At 41.7% G+C, this 13,923-nt stretch overlaps 1 protein-coding gene across 7 annotated transcripts in view; it reads left to right on the plus strand.

Annotated features, from left to right (window-relative positions):
- Nucleotides 1-13,005, plus strand: part of MDM1 (Mdm1 nuclear protein) — a 44,385-nt gene extending 31,380 nt beyond the window's left edge. For 6 of the 7 annotated variants that reach the window (XM_014521483.1, XM_006026966.1, XM_006026967.1 and 3 more), the window contains 6 exons: nucleotides 1,163-1,447; nucleotides 4,237-4,385; nucleotides 4,491-4,621; nucleotides 5,543-5,801; nucleotides 7,936-8,004; nucleotides 11,794-13,005. In XM_014521483.1, the coding sequence (XP_014376969.1) occupies nucleotides 1,163-1,447; nucleotides 4,237-4,385; nucleotides 4,491-4,621; nucleotides 5,543-5,801; nucleotides 7,936-8,004; nucleotides 11,794-11,903 (1,003 nt within the window). In that variant the 3' untranslated portion in view covers nucleotides 11,904-13,005. Of the gene's footprint in view, nucleotides 1-1,162; nucleotides 1,448-4,236; nucleotides 4,386-4,490; nucleotides 4,622-5,542; nucleotides 5,802-6,538; nucleotides 6,708-7,935; nucleotides 8,005-11,793 lie in introns of all 7 variants that reach the window. The other variant, XR_003094840.1, reaches the window with a different exon arrangement.
- Nucleotides 13,006-13,923: the final 918 nt, after the last annotated feature.

Consider the following 13,923-nt stretch of genomic DNA (forward strand, 5'->3'; position numbering starts at 1 on the left):
ATCATTCTAGGTGTGAGAAACGTGTTATGTGGTAGATGTAAAAACTAGAAAAACATGTTAAATGAAATTGAGATGCAACCCAACTTCAAGATCCCTAATATTTATGAGGTGATATATGAAATATTTTGGAGCAAATCTCTACTGAAATATTTTCTGCTTCACATACAGATATCAAATAAGGCCCCTTCTACACATTATAGGTATGCAACTACCTGGTTACCAGGAGACCAGTTACACATGCAAAGTAGCTATCACACAATAAAAAACTCCAACCAGCTATAAAATGACACCTCGAAAATGTGTGCTACCTTTATAGCTGGCTGCTATCGAGCTATAATTTGCACATATAACAGGGTTTCCCCTGTGGCTGGGAGCCCTGTCAGTTCCCAACCACAGGGTGTACCATGCCTAGTGTAAAACTCTGCAGCCCTGGGGATTGCCGGTACCATGATCTGTAGGGCTCGACAGTGTGGAAAACCCCAGGACCGGAGGATCACTGCAGAGGCAATTCTCCCCTGCCCTGGTGGCTTCCCAGACCCCTGGAGTGGGGGGGATTGCCTCTGCAGCGATCCTGTGGCTCTGGGGGTTTCCAGCACCCCCAGGGTTGGGGAAATTGCTCCTGTGGTGATCCTCTAGCCCAGGGCCGGGCAATTATTTTGGGCGGAGGGCCACTTACTGAGTTTTGGCAAGCCATCAAGGGCCACATGACAGGCAGCCAGGGGCAGATGAATATTAATTTTCTAAATTGTTTAGGGGCCCTGTGGGCCAGATAGAATGGCCTGGCAGGCTGTATCCGACCCGCGGGCCACGTTTTGCCCACCCCTGCTCTAGCCCTAGGTGTTTCCTGCAGCCATGGGGTAGGAGGAATCACCCCTCCGATGGTCCTCCAGCCCCAGGAGTTTTGTATTGCAATCTTCCCATGCTGGGCGTGCATGGGGCACCCCTGTGGCTTGCAGCTGCACTGGCAGTAAAGTGCAATAGAATCTAATGCACGATTTCACAATTGTGCCTCCTGCCATGCATGATTGTGGAGGCACGACTGTGTGAATTGCAAATTAGATCCACTTGTATGCATACAGTTTTTGGAGATGCATACCTACATTATAAACTGAAAAAATTTGATTATGTGATATAAAACCTTGCTTACTCTCTATTTATACAGAGTTCTTGAAAAGCAGATATCTCCAAATCCTGCTATACTTCAGCAGCCTGAATCAGCCAAACACACCCAACAGAAAAACACAGAGAAGTTAGGCGTGTCAGATGCCTCTACTGTACCAGTCAGGAGACGTCTAGTTTGGGGCGAACAAGAAAAAAAAGAACAAATGGAGAATCAGTCACCAGCAGTAGAGGAGGAGGAAGGAAAAGAAACAAAGCAGGAGACAGCAGGGGCTCAGAAACTGGAAGAAAATGATCAGGAGGTTAACGTGGAAGACAAAATAGAGGAGTATGTTATTTTCTTCCCACTCCCTTTCCCCCTTCTCAACAATTTACAGAGTGGTTTGCTATTTCTGCCTTTGTATGCTAATATATTTTAATGTGGTACCTTGCTATAGTAACGTTTATTCTTAAATTGCAGGATGAGAGAGGACTTATTTCTCATATAAGAAGTACCATACTGGGTCAGACCTTTCTCTGACAGTGGCATAACTAGACCCTGTAGAGGGAGAGCACTAAACAGGATATTTCTAGTGTGATCTGTCTCCTACTCAGTACCCTCTGTGGCATCCACTATTATAGGTTTAGAGATGCCAAAGGAAACATCTCCAACCATTCTGTTCAACAGCTATTCATAGATATATCTTCCATGAAGTTATCTAATCCCTTTTTGAACCTAGGATGTGTTTTAAATATGTTACTTGTTAATCTCAGTGGGTGCCCCTAATTTTAGTATTCTGGGACTTGGTGAACAGCAGTTCCCTGTTCACTTGGTCCACATCCTTAATGCTTTTGTAGACCTCTCATGTCCCCTTCTCAGCCTTCTCCTTTTCAAAAAGTCCTAGCCTTTAGTCTTTCCTGATATGGCAACAGCTCCATACCCCTAGTCATTCTGGTTGTCCCTCTCTCTCCTGTGTGTGTGTTTGTGTGTTGTGAGACTAGAATGTACTGTTGTTAGTTAATATTTATTAATTAATAGCTGTTGAAACACAGTTTTCTGTCAGATAGAAGCTAAAGGTTACCAGCTTCTCCATGTCAGGACTTAGTCCCAACCCCCAAACCTAGAGGCTCAGGGACTGAGCACCAGATCAGCCCTCCACTGAGGTACAGTTTAAGTAATAGACAATAAGGTTGAGAGGTGCCTAAAGAATTTATCTAGTCATTCTTTTGCTCCAAGGTAAAATCAACTATATCCAAGCCAGACCTGACAGTTATTTGTTTAATTTGCCTCCAATAATGGAATTCCACAGCTTCGATTGGAAATCTGTTTCAGTGCTTAACTAACCGTAAAAGTAAAAAGTATTTATACACTATAACCAAAATTTCCTTTGTACAAATGGCAAAATGGAAGAAGATATTTTAGACATGTAGCTGTTTCACAGGCTTGCATCCTTGGTGGCATTCTGTTATAAAGAGAACTATTTTTATCATGTAAAACTTGAAACTCTAAACTTTAAAAACATTTTTTTATATCACAACTTATTAAAATGTATATATTTTTTACATTAATATTCAAAACTTTTAGAGTTGTTCTGTAGGCTGCTTGCAATCGGATCATGCCAGCAGAACATGCAAACATATAGAAGTTTAAGGCGCCTGGCAAATGATCAGTTAAAAGGCGCCACAGGATCTGAACCACAATCCCAACAATCGTGCTACACATTCATGGCAGGAGGTATGATTGTTGAGATCGCGGTTCAGATCCCAATCATGCCATATTGCCAGTGCAAGGGGAATGGAGCTCATGATTCTGGGCTCCCCTTACACCAGCAAATAGCAAGCCGGGTGCCCAGTGCATCTGTGGCTGTGAGTGCTTGCCAACTGATTGAGGCTCCCAGCTGAGAGAGTGCATGGTAGCTCTCAGCTCTGATGCACTCCCAACTATAGGAGTGCATTGGAGCACAGTATCTATTTCTAGCCTTAGAGCTGCACCTCTGCACATGCCCAGAATTTCCTCTGTCATGGTAGAGCTGAGCAGTTCAGAGCTTCACTCATGCTAAAGCATCAGTGGGATCTAGAAACTTGGCATTCATTTGCGTAAGTCCCTCGAGAGTCTTCTCAGAGCTTCCCTAATGCACGTTGACAGGATTAGCTTCCCCACATAATGCTGTGGCAGTCTCCACCTTTTAAAATTCAGCTGGAGAAGAATGCAGTGGTGTGCCCCAGCATTGTATAAGAGCTAATGGTTAGAGCACTCACCTCAGAACTGGAAGAGCCAGGCTCAGTTGTCTTCTCTACCGTAAGGGATCTCTCAATAGCATAACTAGGGGACACAAGAGGACATTATTAGAAATCAGATTTAAAACTAACAAAAAGAAGTTCTTTTATCACACATATGTAATTAACTTAGGGAACTCATTACCACAAGATGTTGGCAAGGATGACCATGAAAATTTAAGCAGGTTCAAAAGAGGATTAGACAAAATTAATGCAGATTATGCCCACCAGTGGGTATTAAACATTATAGTTATGCATGCAGACTTTTCCCCTACACATTAGTGCAAAGTCTGAAAAGACTGGAAGCTGGTAGGGAAGAAGGGTAGGGGTAGTCTGGATAGACTTAAGGTAACTACTTTTTCCCCTTAGCATTCACTCTGTGCCACTGTGAGATGCAGAATACTGGGCTCAATGGATCTGTGGTCTGACCTAGTATGCCATCTCTTAATTTCTTAAACCCACTTCTCCTGCTTCCCAAGAGAGTAGTAGTACACTTATAACCAGCCTTTGCAGTAGAGCCACTCTCTACTCTTCCTGCTTTTGAAGCCATGCCATTGTGTGGAATAGAATCCAAAGTTCCCTGGATCAGAAAAAGACTGTATGAGGGACTGTGATTCTGTAGCTTACCATTGTATGTATTTTATGACTACATAATGTAAATAAAGAAACAGTCCTGGGAACTGGGACCGGAACAAGGGGCTACCTCCTCCTGGGTAAATGCCCTAACCTCTAGGATATGGTGGCTTTGTGGCCATAAATGATCTGTGCAGAGGCACCTGTAATAAAGCAGGCTTGACCTCATATCTCTTGGGTCCCAGGCTAGTGTCCTAACCAGTATACTGTTTTTCCTCTCTTTTGCAGAGAAAATGCCTCATTACTGAATTCTTCAGCAGATGCATCAGAATTGTCTTCTGTATCCTCAAAAAAAGGTGGCAGGCTCCCTACCCCAAAGCTGAAAGAACTTGGTGGTGGTCAAAGAACTCATCATGACCTTACTACACCAGCTGTTGGTAAAATATTTTAAGAGTAGAAGCAACGTCTCATGGGAAAATCATAAATTAATTTAATATGTTTTTGTTTAACGAAGTATTATTTTATTTTCTGTGTTACATGAGGAGGGGCAGTTTTAGTATCTCCACCCAAAGTGAAGTCTTCATCCCCACAGCAGAGAAAGAAAGAGGCATTAGAAACAGATTCTTCTTACAAGCAAGTCACAAGAGAAGCTTCAAAAAGAAAATCCAGCAGGGTGAGATAAAACAAGCATTTATCTGTTGGAGTTTTAGAAAGACACAGATGATGTACTTTTTCTGTCACTTTGAAAAAATATTTTAACTCAGTTATTTTTTTAGGATTGATACTATCCAGTCTAAAATTTTCACTGTTTTCTGAGATGAAAGAAGATGGTGGTGATTGCATGCTTTAAATAAACGACAGAAACTAAGAGGGACTCTGTGGGAGTGAGTGCTGCATTAGCTTCCCTATGGATTGATTTTTCTACTCTAAAGTATATGGAATGGAAGGTTAAAATGATGCCAGGACTAGCTGATCTCCCCACTGCTAGCATCCCAAATGACTGCTGAAGTCAAGCAGAACCTCACACTCCTTGGGTTGAGTAGGGAAACATGCCAGTTTTTTCCATTTTCCACTTTCACTGCTTTTGAGAATTTTCTGTTTCATTTTCCTTTAAATTTTCTTCTTTTTAAAACTCCTAGCATGGGGCCCCACCAACATTAAGACTGTGAGTAATTGTACAAGTCTATTTTCTAATTTTTATCACTTTTTGTGAGCATCTGTATAGTCTCTGCTTCCCAAGCAGTATGATAGGATGTGTAACAGAAGCAGGATCATTAACTTAAAATCTGTTTTTCTTTTTTAAATTCTTGTTACATGTTTTACCCTAATAATAAGCATTATGTCTAATATGACTAGACTTTTTTACAATGTTAGATTGTCAGTGCTAACATAAATTTACTTACAAATGTTCAGAGTTTTAAATGGTTTGAATTTTTTTTTCTTTGTTCAACATGGAAGCGTTGGCAAGGTGCACCCAATATATGACACTATCTGGAGTTTGGTATGATGCAAAAAAAAATTAAAAACTTGCAGGTATGAATAAACTGAGCATTGACTCTTTTATTTTGTTTTGTTTTTTCCTGTGGCATTTCAGCATGAAGGAGAAGTGCACGCTGTTTCACAACTTATATCCCCTGCTGCTGGATTGAAAACTTTGGATCCTTTGCCTTTGAGGAAAGACTCCTGGCCTGCTATCAAAGCTTCTGATGAGAGAACTTCTCCTGCTCCAGCACATGCAGAATGTTCCATTACATCTCCTGTACTGAAGTCAGTTAAAGAACATACTTCATCTTATTGGGGTCCATCCTGTCGTATTCAGGGGACTCTCAGGGATCCAGAGTTTCAGCATAATGGTTGGTTTCCTTACAGAACTTTTTTTTAATCGCCTGAATTTAAAAATGTTGCTGAGAGTGGTTTTAGCTATTTAGCAAATGTGCGTGGCTCAACCAGTTTGAGTTCTACAGAGAATAAGTGTTTCATTGTAGAGCAAGTGTCTTCAATCAGCGTATTTAATCTTGTTGGGAAAATCACGCTATTGTCTATAACAGGGGTTCCCAAACTATGGTACACGGGGTACCCCAGGTACGCAAAACATCTCTGGGGAGTACACGGAAGAAATTGTGTAATGATGGATTACATTTTCATTATAATAATTGGCATTTAAGGGGTTAAAGTATAAAATATATGCTGAGTATGTGGGCTAGTAAATCGGGAAGGGGGAACGCAATAAGAAAATGTTTGGGAATCTCTGGTCTATAATATAAATGCGCTTCTTTACTGTTACGTTGCTACAGCAAGAGTTGTCCTTTCCTGTATGCTTGAGTTGCAGGCATCTTTTTTGGTTGGTGTTTTTTTTTTTTTTTTAGCAAGGAGGTAATTATTATTACTCTCAGTAAATGCTTTGTTCTGTGGGAGCAGTCATGTTAATTAATTTTTATTTGGACAGTGGTGGGGAAAATGGCACCTTTCTAGCTAGATAGGTAATTGGCTGCCTTTACAATATTATATCACTGCACAGTTGACTCTGTGGGAAGAATGCAAGGTTAGCAGGATGTGTGCACTACACCCATTATTTTTCCATTTCCCATAGACAACTACAGTGAATCTGCTGAACAACTAATACAGCCTGAGGCAGTGATAAACTTTGTGTATACGTTTAAAGCACTGTGGAATTTCCCCCAGTTTGTGTGACTGGGGAAGTCGTGAGACTGATGCTAGCAGAGGAAGTTCTACAGCCATATTCAAAGTGAAAGATGGAGGTATTACAGAAAGCCAAGGCCTCTTGTGAGGCTGGTCCTGGTCTTTGCAAAATCACCAGGCTTTCATGCGGGTTTTGACAGAGGCTCTATGAGAATCAGATTCCTTGAATGTTCCTCTTTATCTTTAAGAGGTGTTTTGGAAATTTAAGCTTTCTAGACTTTTCTGTCCCCTGTGTAAGTTCCCTTTCATTACGAGAGCAGTGTGGACAAAGTTGTCCCAAAAACTGTTTTAAATAATAATAGTCTAAGGTAAGTGTAAATGCTAATGTCTCGATGGTAGAAAGACTTCATTTGTGTGCTTAAAGGTCTGCTCTTCGAAAAACAGTGACGTTCTTGTAGGCAGAGTGTTTTATCTCCATTTTACCACAGAGAAAATAGCAAACTGATTGATTGACCCATCTAAATCCAGGGACCATCATTATTGGAGCAGAAAATGTCACCTTATCCTAACTTGAGGTGCTGAGTGCAGAACACTAGCTTCTTGTTCATTTTATGATGACAGTAACTGCTTCCAAAAACAACTGTCTTGAATATGGTGGAATATGAATATGGAAGTATACTCACTTCATCCTTATTTTAACACTACCCTGAGGGTACCACACTATAAGGAACATTACAACAGAAGTTGTTATAATGAGGATCTTGGTAGGGAATTGCAGTTAGGATCTGGCTTGTTTGCCAGCCATAGGACTGAGGTTTTCGAAATAAGTGGGTGCATCTACATGAGAAGCTATTGTGCAGTCATTTCCGCGAATTTATTTAGTACTTGTATTAGATTTTTGCCAGTGCAGCAGTGCTGTGCGCTGGAGCAGGAGAAGCTGTCCCATCAGAAGCTTTGATAACAGGCCAGGAGTCTTTCCTCAAAGGCAAAGGATCCAAAATGCAGTCATTTGCCAGTGGAACTGTGCAGTCATTACTGTGCATTTATTTAGTACTTGTATTAGCAAGTACTAAATAAATGAACAATAACAACTGCACTGTAGCACTGGCAAACATCTTTTAGGCGACGCTACTGTGTAGTAGCCTAATAATATTGTGCAGTATTGTATTAGCAATGTCTGTGCTGTGACATGCTACTGCACAGTAGTTTTCAGCTACTGCACAGTCAGCGCCTCATGTAGATGTGCCCACAATGTAGTTTTTGATATAAAATGTCATCCCTTCCAGACCTATACAGGAAGAGCTCTCTTGAGATGTATAAAAATAAATCTATGACCTTCTCTCTTAGGGAATCTTGTGAGTCCAAAGATGAAGCGTTTCCAGTTACCTCTGCAGGAAAGAAACTATGAGGATGAAGGTATTTTTCTTTATGGATATTAAAGTGCATCATTTATATGAATATCACTGTTCATCTGCAACCTAATGAGAAGGTCTTTGTTTCTAAGAAAAAATGCAGCCATTCCAAATTTGGGTCAAACTTCCAAACCTTTGTTCATAACTGCACCATAAATAGCAATAAAAGAAAAATCTAAGTATTTTCCTCAATCTAGTTATCTGGAAGGTGATTGGTTAAGTGTGTTGCACCATGGATAAAAGGAAATGTGGTTAAAAATTAAATTGATGATAACTGACTGGTTTGGTTCAGGCATAAGCAGTGGAAGGCTAGGGCTAAGGAGGCATAGCCCCCTCAAACATAGGCAGCATGGGCATGGGCTCCAGGTGACTGCACCAGGGAGGGGGAGGGGCGCACGCAGAGAGAGACGAGTGGCCGGGACCTCAGCCCAGTCCGGCTGTGTGTGGAGCAGTGCCCAGCTGAGCAGGTAAATGTGTGAATGGGAAGGGGCACAGGGGAGGGAGGGGGTGTGGGGGTGCAGATCGAAGCCCCTGTGGGGGGAGGAGTGGGATAGGTCGTGGGTGGCTCATCCAGGGGCATGGGGGGAGGCTCCTGTAACTGTGCGCACCCCTGGGGCAGGCACATGTCTCCCCAATCTGCTGTGTAGGGCAGAGGTGGCTGCTGCTGTGGACTGTGCTCCACTGCACTGCCAGTGACCTGACAGCTGCACAATGCCACGTGCCTCCCACCACTGGGCAGGCAACACACCCTGGAGCACAGCCTGCAGTGGCAGCAACCTCTGCCCCGCACGTAGATCAGGGGGGCATATGCCCCCTGTGCCTGCCCCAGGGCTCCCCCCCACCCATGCCCCTGAACGTTTTGCATGGGCTCCAAGCCTCTCAGGACCTGCCCCAGCCCCAGGGCTCCATTCACCCCATCCCCTGCTCCTGCCTCTGCCCCACTTCCTCCCTCACTGTGGTAGCCTTGTTCTGCACCCCCCCCGCATACTCCTTCCCCATGACGGACTTACTTGGTCGGGGTGAGGGGGGTGGCAGTGTGTGCATGCATGCTTGCACTCAGCCCCCCCACTCATATTTTCTTCCTCCGCCTATGGGTTCAGAATGCCTAATATAACTCAGTGGCTGTGTCTACATATGCAATTACAGCACCTGAATAAACTGCACAGCTTATTGCTCTGGACTCTATCACTTCCGGGTGCACCATTTGAACATGTGCCTGGGAGCAATTAAATCTGGAGCAATAAGCTCCACAGTTTATTGAGGCACAGCACGTGGAGCCCAGGTGGAGCCGGCCTGGCTGGCAGGGGGCTCCAGGGGTCAGCCTGCCAGCCCAGGGCTGCTTTCCCAACTCAGCGTGCTGTGGAGGGGCTGGCTGGGGCACAAAGGAGGTTCAGTATGCAGCCCCCGCACTTAACACCCCTGTGCCCCAGACACCCGGGCAGCATCTACACATGCACTGCTGTGGAGTTTTTACTTCGCAGCAGGATAGCACTTATAAATACTATCAGGATAGTACGTACAAATACTATCCCGCTCTGGAGTGCATTAGTTTACTCCAGCCTAATAGTGGTGCATGTGTAGATGCCGAGACGTTTACTGCACAGCTAATTAGTCAACTGCACAGTAAATGTCTCATGTAGATGCGCCCAGTTAGTTTCAAACTCAAAGATAACTTCTTCCCACGCATTTTTACAAGTTCTTTTATTTCTTGGTTTCAGTCTGAAACGGAATTAGGGTGCACAGTTAGTTACTATTGTGTTCAGGTGTTTTTGATTCAACTAGTAATAAGAAGTACCAGACTCTCTTGAGATCAAATCTCGTATGCTATTCCACCTTAGGCCTCTATAGCATTAAACAATCCTCCAGTAAGACAGAGCTGGACTAACACTTCCTATGTTGTCTTCCCTTTCTTTTGATCATCACGTTAGAATTATTCTTGCCCCCTGCCCTGGTGTTTTTTTAGGTTTTGGGCATTGTCTCATAATTGTGCCAGAAGGTTTGTGAAGAATGCTTTAAGAATATGTCAGACGCCTGTTTGTCTGGGATTGCTTAGTTAGGGATGATCCTGCCTTGAGTAAGGGACTGGATGAGATGACCTCGTAAGGTCTCTTTCAGCCCTACTTTTCTACGATTCTGGTGATCACTGGCAGCTGCATTGGCCCATTGGGGTTCTTGACGCCTACAAAGCTACTCCAGGGGACCTCAGGAGGTCATCTAGTCCAACCCTGTGTTCAAAGCAGGACCATCCCCAACTAGATCATCCCAGCCAAGTAGCATGTCCATGTATGGTAGTGCCCCGTTTGAGAGCCACTGTTGTACTGCCTTAGTTTACATCAGTGGTTCTCAATTGGGATGTTGCCACTGCCTCAGCCAGGTTTCTATAAGTTTTAGCATAAAGTTCCTTTATGCCAGCTGCATTTGAGTTGCACTTGTTAGCGGCAGCTGAGGGCTAAGCCAATTCTCTATTTTAGTCACTGCAGTTGTCTGGAAAGTGTGTGGGCTGTGCTGTTTAGAATGTTCAGCAATGCATCTGTGTATCTACGTAAAGCATGCTAGATCCTATAATTGCTTTCAGCTTCCCACAAACTCACCACATGCTTTAGATGACAGCTTGGTATGCAACTCAAAATTTGTTACTAAAAACGGGGGCTTAAGCATGAACTTACTTTGAGAAATAGACTCAATTGTGCCCACTTGCAGAAATCTTGAATGTGCAAATTTGTTGTTGGGCCTGCAAAACTGGGATTGAGTCCAACCACACACTAGTGTGCACAGTAGCAATTAGCAGTTTGATCATATAGCTTTTTTGGTGCGTATGTGCAACCTGGGAACTTGCTTTAGACTATTTCAGGTAATATCTTTTAAGAATTTAAAGCAAGTTTTAGGGAGCCTAGTAAAAATGAAATAAGTTAAGTTAAATACGTGGAAAATATAGTTTGTTCAGGGCTATGGTCCCAATATCTGTTTTGATTGCTGAAAAGCTACAGTACGGCTTGGTTCTTCCTAATAGGGAGGAAAATTGATGCATCTAAAGCTATCGCTAATCACGGTCACCTTTAATAGAGCAGTGTCAACATTTGCCATAACGGCAGTAGGGAAATACGGTGGTGTGTCATGCTCAAGGCAGCCTGCTAATGTGACCTCTAATTTTGAAATCTATTTTAAGTGGAGCCTGTATTCAGAATTACAACTGCTAGCACCTTCTAATGTGCTTACTTTGCTCTTATTTAAACTTGTTACTTTGTTCAGAAAATGAGAAGTAAAAGCTGCATATGTGTGCACACACCATTTTTTGTATTGGGGCAAAATTCTGGTAGCTTTAGCCATAGCCTCCTCACTAGGTTATCTCATTTGAATTGATGGGACAACTTCATGAGTTCTAGGGAAAGCACTTTATAAAGGCGTGATGATTCCTCCAGTAATCCTCTTGAAATATTGAAAGTATTTCTTGACAGGAAAGCATGCATAAAGATGGGGCCAATGGCCAGGATTTTCAAAGAAGCCTAAGGGAGTTAAGTGTCCAACTCCGGGATTTCAGTGAGAACTGCGGCCTCGCAACTCCCTGAAAACTGCCACCAGTAACCTTGCAGTTCTCTCATTAGATTCCCTTGCAACAATAAAGTTAACAAATAATAGTTTAAATGTGTATTTTAGTTTAGCATCACTGTAAAACATTGTATCCTAAACCTTTGTATTTGAGAAGTTACCCACAGATCTGTTATTTTTGTAATATGTATGTCTTAATTCTGGATTTAGTGCATAGACTTATTTTTCCTTGTCTTTTCCATTACAGATGACAGGTTGTCTCAGATTTCTGCTCGCTCTGCAGCTTCTAGCTCACTAGCATCTCAGGTTCTGGAACGAGCTCAGAAGAGGAAAGAGAATTTCTGGGGAAAGACATGAAGTATTCCGCTGAGGGCTTTCAGTGGAAACTGTTCTATACAATGATTCGTTTTTCTATATATTGTTTGTTTGTTTGTTTGTTTGTTTGTTTGTTTTATCCGTTGGTGAATAACATACTGTATCCATTCACGTGATGGAATGAATGCTGACTGAGGTTCTGAGCATTTGGTACTCTGAGACATGAAAATTGTGGGTATTTAGTATCTCCTAGAGCTGGGTCCTTCTCCACTATTTTATAACTGTCATGTTAATCCTTGTGCATCTCTTGAAATTGAAACTAACTATTTGTATACGTCTATAATACTTCTAAAGATGTTTTAGTACAAGAATGTAATGTAAATTAGTACAGTATTCAGAGTAACACCATCATCACTTTGTTTTAATTTAGCTGTGCTTCAGGTGAGGAGCCTGAGGTGCCACACTAGGAGTGTGCGCATAATAGTTTCTGGAGTAAGAATATCTGTAGGGCTGTATTGTAATGAAGTCTTTTAGCAATACTTGCAATTTTTGGCCTGTTACCGAAAAAACCTATATTTCATAACAAATCTGATAGCAGAGATGCAGTAAACATTCAGTGTATCAGATTATAGGACTTTGTAATGAAAAAAAATCACACACTTATTTGTTGGCCAAGATGACTTTGAGAATTCAGTGAATATGGTCATTGTTAGCATTATCTAAAGTATTCATATGGATGTCTCTCCTGGTGTATCAAAAATGGGCTTTGACTAGGGGAAAAATCCTAAAATGCTGGTCATCTTCATTTCAAACTCAGGTATTTAAGAACATCAGAGTTCTTAAAGTAAATTTAGCAGTGTTTTATCGTGGCGTTGACTTTAATTACCTCCTTTTTCTAAGTGACTGAGTGAATGGAATAATGCAGTGATTGTCATAGGTGAAATTGATAGTGAGGTTTTTGTTGACAGACTGTTTTTCTTCTTTGTTGATATAAGCAAGTTGATGTGAAGCAAGTGAACATATGTTTGCTTAATAACCAGTTTGTTTGTTTTTTAAACTCTTTCAAGTTTTAATAATGTTTGTGGTCTTAACATTTTGTACAATGAAGAGTTTGTATTTTGTATACTTCTGAAAATAAAAATCAATTTTTTTTCTTGCTTCTGTACAAGTTATGTCAAACAAAGCATTGAGCAGACTGCATTATGTTCGGTCTTATCGATTCCTTAAGATGAAGGTAGCTATTCAGAATGAATTCCCAGGGGCCTTTTGGAAAACAAACTTCTCCTCTGCCCAGAAATATGCTCTGTAAAAGCTAAGTTACTAGTGTTGGATAGGTTAACACTTGGAATCAAGATTAACCAGACTCGCATCAAAGGAGTACAGTTCAAATTGAAATACTGAGACTTTCTCAGAACTGGGTTTTCACAAATCGATAGCAGAATCTTATTAGGTAGCTTTTGTACCGCTGTCTCCATGGGTGAAGGTTCTATATAGAAAATAGGTTTTTTTTCCTGCTGACTGAGGTGAAGTACAAGAGCAGGTGACTGCTACTCTGGATGGGAGTAAGTCCTGGGTTCTAGCCTGGCACTCACTCCTGACTGATTAGGAAAACATGATTTTAAATGTATTTTATTAAATAGAAATAGAAATGTAAAGCAGTAAGGAGTGCAGTACACAAAAACTAATGTAAAAGCCTGGAACTGTTGGGTTTTTTTTTTTTTCCTGCTTTGAGAGAATAACTACTCACAATATGACATCTGTATAACTTCTTATAAGCTATAAGATATGATACATCAGTTAAATATGTTATAGAGGTGCATTTGGACTTTCATTACTAAATTGTGAAAAACATGGTACAAAAGTTCCCTAATTAGTTTGATGTTAATTGCTTCTTCCTTAGTTGTATGTGATGCCAATTGATGATAAGGAAGCCTCCATTTTTCCAAGTTTACATTTATTCTATGCTACTTTAGATTGCCTTCTAAATCAGGCAATGTCTCCATTACATTACTGCTATAGGAAAGCCAAGCCATTAACTTGGCACTATGCTCCCCCAAGGAGC

The sequence above is a fragment of the Alligator sinensis genome, unplaced genomic scaffold (assembly GCF_000455745.1).
Source record: "Alligator sinensis unplaced genomic scaffold, ASM45574v1 scaffold506_1, whole genome shotgun sequence".
In the NCBI taxonomy this organism is placed as follows: Eukaryota; Metazoa; Chordata; order Crocodylia; family Alligatoridae; genus Alligator; species Alligator sinensis.